Here is a 15,261-nt window from a genome sequence, read left to right as displayed (position 1 = left end):
CACATTTGTTCTCTCTGTTCACACAGACCTTGCTCTATAGCAAGTGCTCATTAAGGTTAGCCTGAATTGCCAGAGTTGTTCACTGCCATGAAAAGCTAATCTCTCTTCACTAATCACCGTATGCACATGGCTCATGTTTATTTTTGTTTTTCTCAGTCTCCTAATTCCTTGCCTTTAAGAACCAGACATTTCCTCAGAGAAAGACAAATACCATGATTTCATTTATAAGTGGAATCTTAAAAAAAAATAACCACAAACAGACAAACAAAATAAAACAGAAATAGATTCATAGATACAGAGAACAAATTGACGGTAGCCAGAGGGGAGGTGGGTGGAGGGTTGAGCGAAATAGGTGAAGAGGATTAAGAAGTACAAACTTTCAGTTATAAAACAAAGGAGTCATGAGAATATAATGTACAGCGCAGGGAATACAGTCAATAATAAATGGAATAACTGTATGGTGACAGATGGTTACTAGACTTATCACGGTGATCAATTTGTAATGTATATAAATGTCAAATCACTATGTTGTACACCTGAAAATAATATACTATTGTATATCAACCATACTTCGATAAAAAAATTTAAAAATTTTTAAATTAAAGGAAAAAGAACCAGACATTTCAGATAACATTTCTATTCTGAAGCCACCGCTAAGCTGAACTACTCCCAGAATTTATTTCTCCTTTAATTGTATTTGCATGCAACAGCGCATAAACGTCTATCAGAGCATTTATCAAATTATAACTATGTATTTGCCTTTACCTCATTTTTCACTAAAATGTGAGCTTAATAAACATGCAGCACCTTACACAGCGCCTGTATCAGAACAGACACTCAATAACTTGACATGAATAAAGGATATCTGATTGCACCTGGGCCTTTCTTGAACACCATCAATGGCATTAAAATATGTATAACTATGGCATATTCTAATATGTCAGTATTCCTACTAAGCATATGCTAGATAAGCCAAGCGTATGGCAGAGAATTTTTCACCCAACAGAAAGATTAATTCCCGTGTCTTCTCTTTACTATATAAACATTCTCCCCTATAAATATTTTATATACTTTGGACAATAAGTTAACTTTTATAGATTGTCATGATGCTATTAAGTACTAGAACCTGAAAATGTTATTGTCAAACTACCCAATATACTTCCATGGAATAAGGGTTATCTTCTGTTTGAACACATTTTAAAACTCTGATATAATTTAAAACTTTCAGCACAATGAAGTATTTTTAAGAATTTCATGCAAAAACTAAACTTTGGAATACAAAAAAGTTGACTTATAACTCAAAACATTATTTCTGTAATGCTCAGTGTTGTTGCTTATAAAATTTAGGTAACTAACATGAGTCACTCAGAAGAGTGCCTGTGTATCCTTGTAGCATTGGCCCAGATCTTCCTTCAGGAGGGATTACTGGAGGTTTTCTCGTCTATATATGGACACAGCAATGCCACGTGCTGTCTAACTTTGTAGCCTAGTCACAAAACCCAATAAATTGGTTATGACACAGAGCATGCCAGGAACATTAAGTTCACTCCATTACAATCAACAATTTTCCCATAGAGCAGTTATGTTGCTAGGCAGCTCTGCCAAAGGAAAGCCTATAATTAGTGACAAGAAAAGCCTTTCTTCTTTCTTATACATACATACACATACAAGTGTGCGTGCACACATGTATAGGGATAAAATTCTTTTCCCAGAGAAAAATCAGAACTCAATTTCTGATAATATTGTTTCCAATACATACAATTATAATTTTTATTACTTAAAATGAACTTCCCTCTGATAAGTCAGACTAATTGTAAAATTAGTTATTTAAAAGGTACGATCATGGAAAGTATCCACATGAGGAAAATTTAATTCTGCATAATTCCCAAAGACAGAACTTACGTGTTACAATTATCCTTTTATTTATGTTATAAGGACAAAGATCCACATTACAGCTTTACAAAGTACTAAGAGTAGCAGAGGCCAGGAGATGTACGACTCAAAAAATTATGTGAAATCTAAAAATAATACAATTTGGACTAAAATATGATAAAAATGGAAAATAATTGTTAAAGCACACTCCTATAGTACTTACTATCTGTGATATTAATTAACTTAATATCCAATGCTGTACATAAACACTTTAAAACAATTTCAAAACATTTTTGCCTCCCTAGCTAGAATGTAATAAGCCCATCAAAGGTGGTATCATTTACATATAAGAATCAATAAATATTTACTGATGATCAATCTGCTTTTTCTCAGAGAATGCATCCATTGTTTATAAATGGTTCTGTTTTTCAGACTTAGTCACTTATAAGTTTTCCAAGTTTATGGGGTACACAAAGATGAGTATATCCTCAAGGGCTAATTCTGGCACTATTTGGAGAAATTGTTACTACTCTCATTTAAAATGATATCCTTACTGACCCTGTTCATCAAATGAGGCAGATATGTTGCCTGGCAAATCTCTTTTACTACCACCAAAAAGCCTTTGTAGTTGTAACTTAAAATTGACAATTCTCTTCTTTCCAGTCACCAAAGGGGATGAAATCGTCAAATTTACACTTTTTCTACCCACACACTGAAGTAGAATAGTCAGCACACTATAAATCATATGATTATTGGCCTTTGGTTGATATTATAATTTATGTATTCATGTTTACTGTCATAATACTAAACATTTATGGGGGAGAAATTATAAAATAATCAAATAAGCTATAAAAAGTACTATAAATAAAAAGTATGAAAAATACTACATAGGACTTTAAAAGCATACTTCAGATGGCCATGTTTGCATTGGGAAGCAGGGAGTGGGTCAGGGAAGGTATTTGTGAGTAAGTGATATTTTAGCTGAGAGCTGAAGGAAAAATAGGAAATTTATTAGAGGAAGAGGGGAGGGTAACAGTCTTTTACATCAAAGGAATTGCAGGTCTCATGGCCCTGAGGTAGAAAGAAGTATAGTGAACTTGAGGACTAAAAGATCAGAGTGGTTGGAATACACTGTACCAGAGTGTCAGGGCAGAGGTGAACAATGAGGCTGAAGAGGTGGACCAGTGCACGCAGAGTCATGTAGGCTTCATGAAGGATTTTGGTCTTTTTGGTTTTAATCTCACAAGTAACATGAATTGATTGGTGTTTTTACAAGACCACTCTGAGCAATCAGGCAAGACAAAGAAAAGAAGGCATCCAAACAGGAAAGAGAGAAATAAAATTATCTTTATTTGCAAATGATATGATCTTATATGTAGAAAATCCTAAGAATTCCACCAAAAATCTGCTAGAACTAAACAATGAATTCAGTAAAGTTGCAGGATACAAAATCAACATACAGAAAACAGCTGTGTTTCTATACACTAACAGCAAAACATCTGAAAAAGAAATAAATAATTCCATTCACTATAGTATCAAAACCAATAAAATACTAAGGAATAAGTTTAACCAAGGAGGTGAAAGATCTGTACACTGAAAAGTACAAGACTTTGATGAAAGAAACTGAAGAAGACACAAATGGAACAATATCCCATGTTCATGGATCCAAAGAATTAGCATTGTTAAAATGTCCATACTACCCAAAGCCATCTATAGATTCAATGCAATCCCTATTTAAATTCCAATGGCATTTTTTTCACAGAAATAGAAAAACAATCCTAAAATTTGTATAGAGCCACAAGAGAACCTGAGTAGCCAAAACAATCTCAAGAAAGAATAACAAAGCATCATACTTCCTGATTTCAAGCTATGCTACAAAGCTATAGTAATCAAAATAGTATAGCACTGGCATAAAAATAGACACACAAGCCAACGGAATAGAATCGAGAGCCCAGAAATAAACCACACATAAATAGTCAAGTAATATTTGACAAGGGAGCCACGAATACTCAATGGAGAAAGGATAGTATCTTCAATAATAAATAGGGTTGGGAAAACTGGATAACCACATGCAGAAGAATGAAATTAGACTCGTATCTTACCCCACTCACAAAAATGAACGTGAAATGGATTTAAGGCTTAAATGTAAGACCTGTACCATAAAACTCCTAGAAAAAAACACAGAAAAAAAGCTCCTTGACTTCACAGAGATTTTCTGGATATGACAGTAAAACCACAAGCAACAAAAGCAAAATAAGTAAGTGGGACTACATCAAACTAAAAAGCTTCTGTAAAGCAAAAGAAATAAACAACAAAATGAAAAGGATGGGAGGATGGGAGAAAATATTTCCAAATCATATATCTGATAAGGGGTTAATATCCAAAATATATTAAGAATTCTTACAACTCAATAGCAAAAAAACAAAAAAAAAACCCAATTAAAAAATGGGCAGAGGAACTGAATAGAAGTTTTCCAAAGAAGACATACAAATGGCCAACAGATACATGAAAAGGTAGTCAACATCAATAATCATCAGGGAAATGTGAATCAAAACCACAATATGTTATCACCTCAGGCCTGTTAAAATGGCTATCATCAAAAAGACAAGACAAAGAAAGTATTGGGGAGGGTACAGAGAAAAGGGAACCCTAGTGCACTGTTGGCGGGAATGCAAGTTGGTACAGACACTACAGAAAATAAATATGGAGGTTACTCAAACCTGCTCTCCACAGAGGTCTGCCCTATGAGTTGAAGGCAGGGAGTCCCTGACTTCTTGGCTGCATTCTTCTGGAATGTAGCATCTGCAACACAGAGCTGAGGAGTGTGAGAAATACTGGTTACCTGACCCTCATATAGAGATACTTCAGCCCTTGACTAGAAGTTATAGGGAAATGGAACCCCATCTTCCTGGCCACACTCAGCTGAATTGAAGCTTCCATCATGATGATCTGGGGGTGAGGGGAGGGAGAGAGTGCATCACGACTCAAGTGCTACAGACTGTTCTGAGCTTTAGTAGCTTTTCTTGAATAAATGTTTTTTTTGTTGTTGTTGTTGTTGCTGTCTTCATGTATGACCTTAACACAGATTCCAGATTTTTTTTTTTTTTTTTTTTTTGCGGTACACGGGCCTCTCACTGTTGTGGCCTCTCCCGTTGCGGAACACAGGCTCCGGACGCGCAGGCTCAGCGGCCATGGCTCATGGGCCTAGCCGCTCCATGGCATGTGGGATCTTCCCGGACCAGGGCACGAACCCATGTCCGCTGCATCGTCAGGCGGACTCTCAACCACTGCGCCACCAGGGAAGCCCCAGATACTTTAAATATTTTTGTTTTTTAAATAATTTTCACTGATTTTGATTTTTCTGCTAGGGATGGTTCTGTGGACCTCCTTATGATACAATACCAAAACTAATCATTTCCACTCAATATTTCTTAAGTATGGAAACAAACATTAATATATAAATGAAGCATTAACTTTACTGTACATTCAAAATTTTACTGAGTACTAAGAATTAGGTACTAGGCTACATATTAGCTAGATAAGTAAATAAGATTTACTTATTAAAAAATCTTAAATAAGATTTTAGATTTTTGTATTTTCCAACTTTTAATTATGTTGAAGAATGGGATTTTAAATCTTTACTGTTTTTTAAAATTAAAAAAATTAATGGCACATTTAAAATCACTGAAACTTCCTTAAAATTGTTTCCAGGGTTATTTCAAATTTTAGCTTTATAAATAAATTTTATAAAATCGTTGGAATTTAGTTCTTGGAATATATGATTAATTAAACCTTCTTGAGAGAATCTTATTTAACTCTTTTCTTAAACAGATGCACAACTACCACCACTATTACCAATTAGAAACCTGCTAATCCAGACAGCTGGGACTGATTTACATTTAATGAAGCAGAAATTGTCATGTGGAATCTAGATATTTTCTCCATGACACATGTTGACATTCACTCAAAATCAAATTATTAATCTTCTATCTATCTATCTATGTGTGTGTGATCTTTAAAAAAAGTATTATTTAAGCAATTCTACATAAATTTCATATTTCCTATTTGTGATAAGATGTTTCTATTTTAGTAGATATGAAAAAGACCTAGGTAAATCCAAACACCCACAATATCAGCACATGAAATGATCAAAGAGTAATCACAATGCTTCAAACTGATTTCAAAACATTTAATTATTTATTCAAGGCCTTTAATAGAAAACTATCATGTAAAATGCTTTCTCTGAACGTCTTGGGATGACTGAAATATGAACTGGACATTCAATTTAAGAATCCGTGCCTAATCAAAAATTCTACAAACAATAAATGCTGGAGAGGGTGTAGAGAAAAGGGGACCCTCCTACACTGTGGTGGGAATGTAAATTGGTACAGCCACTATGGAGAACAGTATGGAGGTTCCTTAAGAAACTAAAAATAGGGTTACCATATGATCCAGCAATCCCACTCCTGGGCATATATCTGGAGAAAACCATAATTCAAAAAGATACACATACCCCAATGTTCATTGCAGCACTATTTACAACAGCCAGGACTTGGAAGCAACCTAAATGTCCATTGACGGAGGAAAGGATAAAGAAGATGTGGTACATATATACAATGGAATATTACTCAGCCGTAAAAAAAAGAATGAAATAATGCCATTTGCAGCAACATGGATGGACCTAGAGGTTGTCATACTGAGTGAAGTCAGTCAGACAAAGACAAATATCATATGATATTGCTTATATGTGGAATCTAAAAAAAAAAGGTACAAATGAACCTATTTACAAAACAGAAATAGAGTCACAGATGTAGAAAACAAACTTATGGTTATGGGGGGGGAGGGATAAATTAGGAGATTGGGATTGACATATATACACAGATAACTAATAAGAACCTACTGTACAGCACAGAGAACTCTACTCATACTCTGAAATGACCTATATGGGAATAGAATGTAAAAAAGAGTTGATACATGTATATAAAAAAAAAATCTGTGCATATACCTCTCCTGGTTGGAGCAGATATGTAGCTCTTATTCTCCTACCTAGTCCCATGTAAGAACAAAAATTAACCTTATCCCAAACTTAGAACATTTAATTAGATAAAAAATAAACATAGTGGATTTCAGGAAGATTCAGTTAACAAAAGAGATATCTTCTAAAGTATCCTGAGTTAGAGAACTTAAAACAAGAACATTACATATTTTAATTTTTCAACTTACCTGATATAAGTAATCTTCAAATACAAAATAATAATCATCATTGCTTGCTGTCAATTTCACATCCTATAATTAAAAGTAGAGAGCACTGAAGAGAACCTAAATGAATATGTCTATAGTACTAAGACATAAAGGCAACATCTAGAAATAATACTGCAATGATTTTATTTTTATGTATGATTATAAACTTCTCAATTAGATTTTATCACTAGAATTATCACAGGTAAACTTATAAATTTACTTGACTAATATAAGTGACACATTATTTGACTACAAATTGTTCACAGTCTTTTTGGTTCCATTAGTAATTCTTTATTATTTATTTCAATTTTATCTCCTTTAAATCTAATATTTAGGTGTCTTAAAATTAGAAAAGGAGATGCAATCACAACATCCAAAAGCAACCATAGCAATCTGGCCTCAAATTACTGTTCCAATCTCATCTTCCACTATTCAGACCCACATTCTTGCCATTCCTCAAAATACCAAAAATCTTTCATGTTTTTGTGATGTTTCACTTGCAAGTCATTGCTTGCTAGCAAACAAACAAACAAACTAGACAATGTTTATCTTCAATCTCACCAGCAAGAAAACATACATAGTAGAAATATCGGAACAGTTACAAAGAAATATTGCAGGAATCTATGATAATATTGCTCAACCTACAAAATTCAATCAGACTATTGATCAAAGCAGCAATTACAGGAGGATGAAATGAGCTGTGGATGACTCTGGAGGTAGTGAATGTGTGCTACGCTTGGGAAAACTGAAAGACGCAGACTAAGAGGAAAGAAAGGAGCCAGTCTAAGTCACAACGTGGGCAGAGGCAGAGACCATGCAATCTCAACGAGGATGATACTGCCTCTAAGGGGTGAGACTTCGTTCCTGGGGATCAAAAACTTTTACATAGTACAATGGTTTGTGGACCTCCAAAGCTTATCCTTACCCACCAAAATCTTATTCTTTGGTATTTAATTTTTTTATATTAGAGAAAATTTTCTCTTTAGGGATAATAATGAAGAAAAGGTTGAGAAACACTGATAGAAACTGACAGGTCAACTGTCCATCATAGCAAGTGGTGGAAAACTGTAGATGGTGTGGATTCAAGGCAAGTTTGTGGGAAAAAAACACAGTCCAGAGAGAACCATTAGATATTTTAGCTTAGGGAGGGTTTGATGGTGTTCTGTATATAAGCATTGCCTTGTTTCATTAATTTCTTTAATCACTAAAATAATTCTACTTTACTTTCAGTTAAATTAAAAATGAGCCTTTGCCAAAGGGACTTGTAATGAAACTTCAAATAATTTAAAAATGCTCATTTCCTCAAGGGCTGACTTTAATAATGTTTGGAGTTGTTCCAATAAGATCAGCAGAACTCAACTAATACAAGTCAGAAACAACCAGAGACAGATATCTTCCTAAAAACACTCATGTTGTGGACAGTCAGGATTGATTCTAGCAGAACTTATATTCAATTCTTCAGACACAAACTGTTTACCTCTTTCTCATGACAGATTTGTTTTTTACTGATTCTAACTGAAATTCATGTTGGCAGCAAACAGAACTCTCATGCTAGCACTCTTGGATTTTTTGAACAACTTCTCTTGTTGAGTCTTCTCTCATTTGAACAGAAAGGAGATTGAAGGTCTTAAAGCCCAAAATATCTCTTAGGCTGTTGTTAAAACAATCCCCTGAGCACAATCATTTGACCTCAAAGTTAATAGTAGTACCTGTGATCCAAATCTATGTAAAAACTTCTGTGAGAGTCAAGACTTTTCATCAAAAGACTGCATCCTCTTAAATTTCCTCATCTTTTCTCTCTGTAGAGCACAGTGGTTAAAGGTACGGTTGTGAAGTCAGATTACCTAGATTCAAATCTTGGCTTTGCTATTTAATATATGAATTTAAACAAATTTCTTTACTCTTTCTTTACCTCAGTTCCCTCATCTGTAAAATGGTAAAATGATAGTACTTCCTGTTTTGCTACAACACATGTATCAATATGTGGCTGGTGAGTAAGGGAATGATGGCAGTATAACATGAAAATTGTGTTCGTTCATATGCAATTTTTCTTTAAAAAAGGGAAGCCAGAACAGCAGAAGTAGAATTATAACCTGCAGCAGGAAAGGACAAAGTCCTCCACAGGCATGAGCCCTTATAACTGTATTTCAAGAGAATGGAAAATGAATGATTGCACGGGAGCCCCCTCTCCAGAGAGGCACACCCCCAGCCTTGCACATCTCTTAGCTTCTGCACTTCCTCTTGTGCCCACCTGAAAAGCAGCCCCAGTGGTGCTGTGCACCACTTCCATCTGCATTACTTTAGCATTTACACTTTATTATTTTTGTACATTTTTAATAACTCCTGCAGGAGCAGCCTGCCTGAGTTGTCCAATTCATCTCCCAATTATTGTTTCTATTAGCACTTTAGTTACAAAAGTGCTATTTTTCCTATAAGCTCTTATTTTTAAGCATGATTTTGCAGAATGCAAGTTTTTTCCAGGAAAAAATGCATTTATCATTTACAGCCCAAATGCTGGTATCTACCACCCAAGGTAGCTAACAGGATCAGATGACAATCTATGTAAAGAGTTTGGAACAATGTATGGCACATAGTAAGCAATCATTAAATGCTAGTAGTCATTGTTATAATTAACTTTGGTTATGTTTTACCCAGACAAATTTTTAGGTTCTTCTCTCCCCTGTTTCTAAGATCTGGAATAATATGCCCGTCTCCTCTATCTTACAAGTTCTAAATCTAAAATCCAAGTCTTTTAAACAACCCAATCATTAATCCAGAATCAGTCATATCCTATACCACGTTTTCAGCATCTGCATCTCGTCTCAATATCAGATGCCTGGAAACAAAAACTCAATGAATCCTTATCATAAAACTTGAGACGTGCTTAACTATATGTCTAGAAACTAAAAGAAATTAAAAATAAAACATGACTTCAAAATAATAAAATAAATAAGCAGGCCCTAAAGACTGTGAGACAAATAAGATAAAAAAAATCCATAATCTCATTTTCCTTTTAGTTTCTTTTTATGTAGTTTGTGTGGAAAACTTGAATTTATAAGGACAGGAAATGCTTATCATTCTCTTAATCAATAAATGGGAGGGTCAGGAAAGGATTATGAGGACAGTTTCAACGGGAAGGAGGATAACATTGAATAGAAACTGCAAATTTTGAAGGTCAACCTTAACTTTGTAAGTATAATGATCACTTAAAATTATTTTTCAAGTTTAATATGTATCATCATGCATAGTGCAGTCCCTACATGTTGAAGACTCAATAATTGCTTAATGATATCAATGAAATGGAAAAACTATGTATACTTTTACTTACTTTATAAATTAAACTGTCCACCAAAAGGTCATGTTGTATCACATTAGTCTTAAGCTGCTCATAATACAAGATATCCTAGATTTAAAAGTTAAACAAACAAAAACATTAAAAGTCAATCACATTTTAAAGTCAGCCTCAAATAAATAATGCCTTTAATAAATAATGATCATTAATAGTATTATAAACACTAAGAGGATAAGGACTTTTTTTTTTTTAATTTGTTTATTTTTGGCTGCATTGGGTCTTTGTTGCTGCGTGCCATCTTTCTCTAGTTGCGGCCATCAGGGGCTACTCTTCGTTGTGGTGCATGGGCTTCTCATTGCGGTGGCTTCACAGGTTTCTCGTTGCGGTGGCTTCTTTTGTTGTGGAGCATGGGCTCTAGGCGCATGGGCTTCAGTAGTTGTGGCTCGCGGGCTCTAGAGCACAGACTCAGTAGCTGTGGTGCGTGGACTCAGTTGCTCCACAGCATGTGGGATCTTCCCGGACCAGGGCTTGAGCCTGTGTCCTCTGCATTGGCAGTCCGATTCCTAACCACTGCCCCACCAGGGAGGTTCCCAGGACTTTTTTTTATTCACTACTACAGTCTCCATGCCTGGCCAATAGTAGATGATCAATAAATATACCTAATCCCATCCCTTAGGATAAAATCTGCTACCTGGTGGGTATTTAATCAATGTTTGCTAAATTGATTAACTGTAATTTAATAGCAAATGCAGGACTTCCCTGGTGGTGCAGTGGTTAAGAATCCGCCTGCCAATGCAGGGCACATGGGTTCGAGCCCTGGTCCAGGAAGATCCCACATGCCGTGGAGCAACTGAGCCCACGTGCCACAACTACTGAAGCCCGAGTGCCTAGAGCCTATGCTCCGCAACAAGAGAAGCCACTGCAATGAGAGGACCGTGCACCACAACGAAGAGTAGCCCCCGCTCACTGCAACTAGAGAAAGCCCGTATGCAGCAACGAAGACCCAACGCAGCCCAAAATAAATAAATTTATTTTTTTTTAAAAAAGAAAAATATAGCAAATGCAGTATTTATTAAGTAATTACTAGGTGTCAGGAACTGTTTTACACATGAGTTAATCTATTTAATCCCATACCAACAAAATAAAACTGTTCAACAATGATTATTATTCCCATTTACATTTGAGAAATTAAGGCCCAGAGAAAGAAGTAACTTGCTGTCCAAGTCCACAAAGGTAGTAAGATTTGATCCCGGGAAAGCCCTGAAACCTATATAAAAACCCAGAGTGACTACACTATACTGCCTTTCTAACATCTAAATTATTATAAAATAAAAAAGTTTAAACATACTAAATCAGCCCTGGTAGTAAAAGTAATCATAGAGCATATGAAAAACATCAGGGTTTTTTTTTAGATTAAAAATCCTTTATTATTCATTTTTTAGTTCAAAATATAATGATTATAACTATACAGAATCCTATGCAGTTAACCTGTACATGATTTAAGCACAGCTTGAGAAGATACATAAATTTCCAAGAGATAATGAGAAACACTCTCATCTCATCTGGCTAATGGACAATAATAAGGGTTTAGGACTTTGATTTATGGGTTTTGATTTAAGGGTTTTATTTAAGGTTTTATTTAAGGGTTTATGACATTGATCAATAGAATCAGCAGTGTACTTTTCTTTACATCTGAGTCCAGGTTTTTAGAAAAGTAAATAAAAATCAGTTATAGCACAGGGAACTCTGCTCAATATTCTGTAATAACCTAAATGGGAAAAGAATTTGAAAAAGAATAGATACATGTATATGTATAACTGAATCACTTTGCTGTACACCTGAAACTAACACACTGATAAGCAATGATACTCCAATATAAAATAAAAATTTTTAAAAATTGTAATAGCAAAAAAATCAGTTAAAAAAAAGAAAAGAATATGGTATTATATTAGAAAATCTAACTCTAAACAGTGATAAGATTTGGCTAATGTTTAATTTAATAGAGAATAAGAAATAAGAAGGAAGAGAGGAAAGATAGGAAGAAGAGAAAAGGGGAGGAAAGGAAAAAGAAGAAAAGACAGGGGAAGGCAGAGAGGGAGGAGGGACATAAGACGTAATCCAGTTAAGCATCAGGCTAATAGTTGGTCGGGGTGTTCATAATAAATAATAAAGGTTAAAAAAAAAAGGTTAAGACTAAATGGGTAGTAGTTGTGTTAAAGAGAGATGGAAATATCATCTCACTACTTCAGCTGATCCCTGTGTTCCTCCAAATCCCTCCATCCATGTCTTGGGCATTTTAGCCCTGGTTTCCACCCATATCCAAATACTGCTTGGCTCCATCAGTACATCCCAGTCTACGTGATTCTTTCTGAAGACATTCCCTCAAATAAGAGTTGTGAGACAGGTTCGTCTGGGACAAAGAAGAATATCTGTTGCATGCAGCTGCCTTGGCAGGGTGGTGTCCAACCCTATGTTTCCTGAAACACGATTTCTTTGTCTTGAAAGATGCTTAATACACAGTTCTCTGATTTGAGGCAAAGTGCTCTTTGCATAAAGATAATCTGGGGATTTACTGGCTATTTTTAGTCATTTTAATTTTAATTAAAAAGCCTTACTTTGTTCTCATTCATGTTGTTTTGATTTCTTACCTAAAGCAAAATTATTTTACTATTTTATTTACCTTCTATTGTATTTATTAAATCCATCTCTCTGGCTAGAATAAAAAAACATTTTTAAAGGCAGGAACAGCACCTAATTCAAATACCAATCCTTGACAACGGGCAAAGGGCATAGTATTATACTTTAATGTCTTCTAGGGAACACAGTGGAAAAGCTAAGATGCTTAGAGTTATGTCTCTTCTTAAAAATAAAATAAGTTTAAAATTACAAACTGATATATGACCATTAAAATAAGTGAAACAATCTAAAGCTGGAAAAAGAAAAAGTTAATAACCTTTTCTTCTTCCCTGCCACCACACTGAAGAAACTAATGTTATTTGTATTGTATTTGTAACATTATTTGTAATTTGTATTCTTCCATACTTTTCTCCATGCGTATACAAATATATAATATTTAAGGATTTTAGTTGTTTTTTAACATAAAATGGAATCATTCTATACTTATTTTTCAGTTTCTAGTGTATATCATGGTCATCTCTCTATGTCTTTTTAATAACTACATACACTTTAATATTTTTGAAGCTGTGCTACAGATGTATCACAATTTATTTAACCATTCCTTTAGCCTATAGATGGCTACTCAGGTTGTTTCTAGTTGTTTGTCACTACAAATACTGCAATAAATATCCTCATGCACATATGCTTTTGTATCTATGGGATAAACTGGCAAAGGTAGGATTGTAGGCTGAAGGCCATATATATATATATATATATACACACACACACACACACACACACACGCACATATATCTTTAGTTGGACTACAAATTGCCTAACTACTTTCCAAAAAAGTATCAATTCAAATTCCCACCAGCAACCCATGAAGCACAAAGTTTACCTATATCCTCACCATTTTAACTTTTCCATGGATGAAAAATGGTTATCTTACTGTTGTATTAATTTGCACTTTCCCAAATACTAATAAAGTTGACATTCTTTCATACGCTTACTGGTCATTTGAATTTCCACTTCAATGACTTACATATTTTTCTATTAGATTACATTTATTTTATTAACTTGTCAGGCTCTTTATTGATAATGAGGATTAACCTTTTGTCATTTGTGTTACAAATACTTTTTCTTCAAATTAATATGTGTTGTTTGATTTTTGTTTATGGTATACATTGACAAATTTTTAAAAAACTCTTTATGGCTTTGGATTTTCTTGCTTCCCTTAGGCAAGGCTCTCCTACATCACATGTTTATACAAATATTTTTCTAGTTTTTTCTAAAATTGACTTTTTTTTTTTTTTTTTTTTGCGGTACATGGGCTTCTCACTGTTGTGGCCTCTCCCGCTGTGGCGCACAGGCTCCGGATGCGCAGGCTCCGCGGCATGTGGGATCTTCCCGGACCGGGGCATGAACCCGTGTCCCCTGCATCGGCAGGCGGACTCCCAACCACTGCGCCACCAGGGAAGCCCCTAAAATTGATATTTTTAATCTAAATGTTTATAACCTACCTGGAATTTATTTTTATATATGGTAAGCCAAAGGTCTGAGTTTTCTTTCAGAAGGATGGTTATCAGCATCCTTTATTAAATAAACCATGCATTTCCAATTGAAATAAAACTCCAACACCTCCCTATCAGAAATAGATTCAGCAGGCAGAAAATCAGTAAGGTCGAAGTTGAACTCAACAACACCATCAATCAACTGGATATGATGGACACCTGTACACTACTTTATCCAATAACAGTAGAATACACATTCCTCTCAAACTCACATGGAACATTCACTAAGATAGACCACATTCTGGGTCATAAAACACAGCCTTAACAAATTTAAAAGAATAGAAATCATACAATGTCTGCTCTCAGACCACAGTGGAATTAAACTAGAAATCAATAACAAAAAGATAACTGGAAAATCCTCAAATACAGGGAGATTAAACAACATACTTCTAAATAACACATGGGTCAAAGAAGAAATCTCAAGAGAAAGTTAAAAATATTTTGAACTAAATGAAAAGGTAACTTATCAAAATTTGTGGGATGCAGTAAAAGCAGTGCTTAGATGGAAATTTATAGAATTGAATGCATGCATAAATTAGAAAACAAGAAAGATCTAAAAATCAATAATCTAAGTTTCCACCTTAGGAAACTAGAAAAAGAAGAACAAATTAAATTGAAAGTAAGCAGAAGAAGAGAAATGATAAGAATTAGAGCAGAAATAAATGA

General features: G+C 34.6%; 1 protein-coding gene across 7 annotated transcripts in view; it reads right to left on the bottom strand.

Annotated features, from left to right (window-relative positions):
- TBC1D19 (TBC1 domain family member 19) overlaps window positions 1–15,261 on the bottom strand; it is a 199,872-nt gene that overhangs the window by 87,170 nt on the left and 97,441 nt on the right. For 6 of the 7 annotated variants that reach the window (XM_079919380.1, XM_079919381.1, XM_079919383.1 and 3 more), the window contains 2 exons: window positions 10,442–10,516; window positions 7,096–7,158 (listed from right to left, as the gene is read on the bottom strand). The exons of the other annotated variant lie outside the window; for it this stretch is intronic. In XM_079919380.1, coding sequence (XP_079775506.1) covers window positions 7,096–7,158; window positions 10,442–10,516 — 138 coding nt within the window. The remainder of the gene's footprint in view (window positions 1–7,095; window positions 7,159–10,441; window positions 10,517–15,261) is intronic. 7 annotated transcript variants of the gene reach the window in all.

The sequence above is a fragment of the Stenella coeruleoalba genome, assembly GCF_951394435.1.
Source record: "Stenella coeruleoalba genome assembly, chromosome: 4".
Lineage (NCBI taxonomy): Eukaryota > Metazoa > Chordata > Mammalia > Artiodactyla > Delphinidae > Stenella > Stenella coeruleoalba.
The sequence above is the reverse complement of the archived record's forward strand: the minus strand, read 5'-3'. Positions and strand labels throughout refer to the sequence as shown.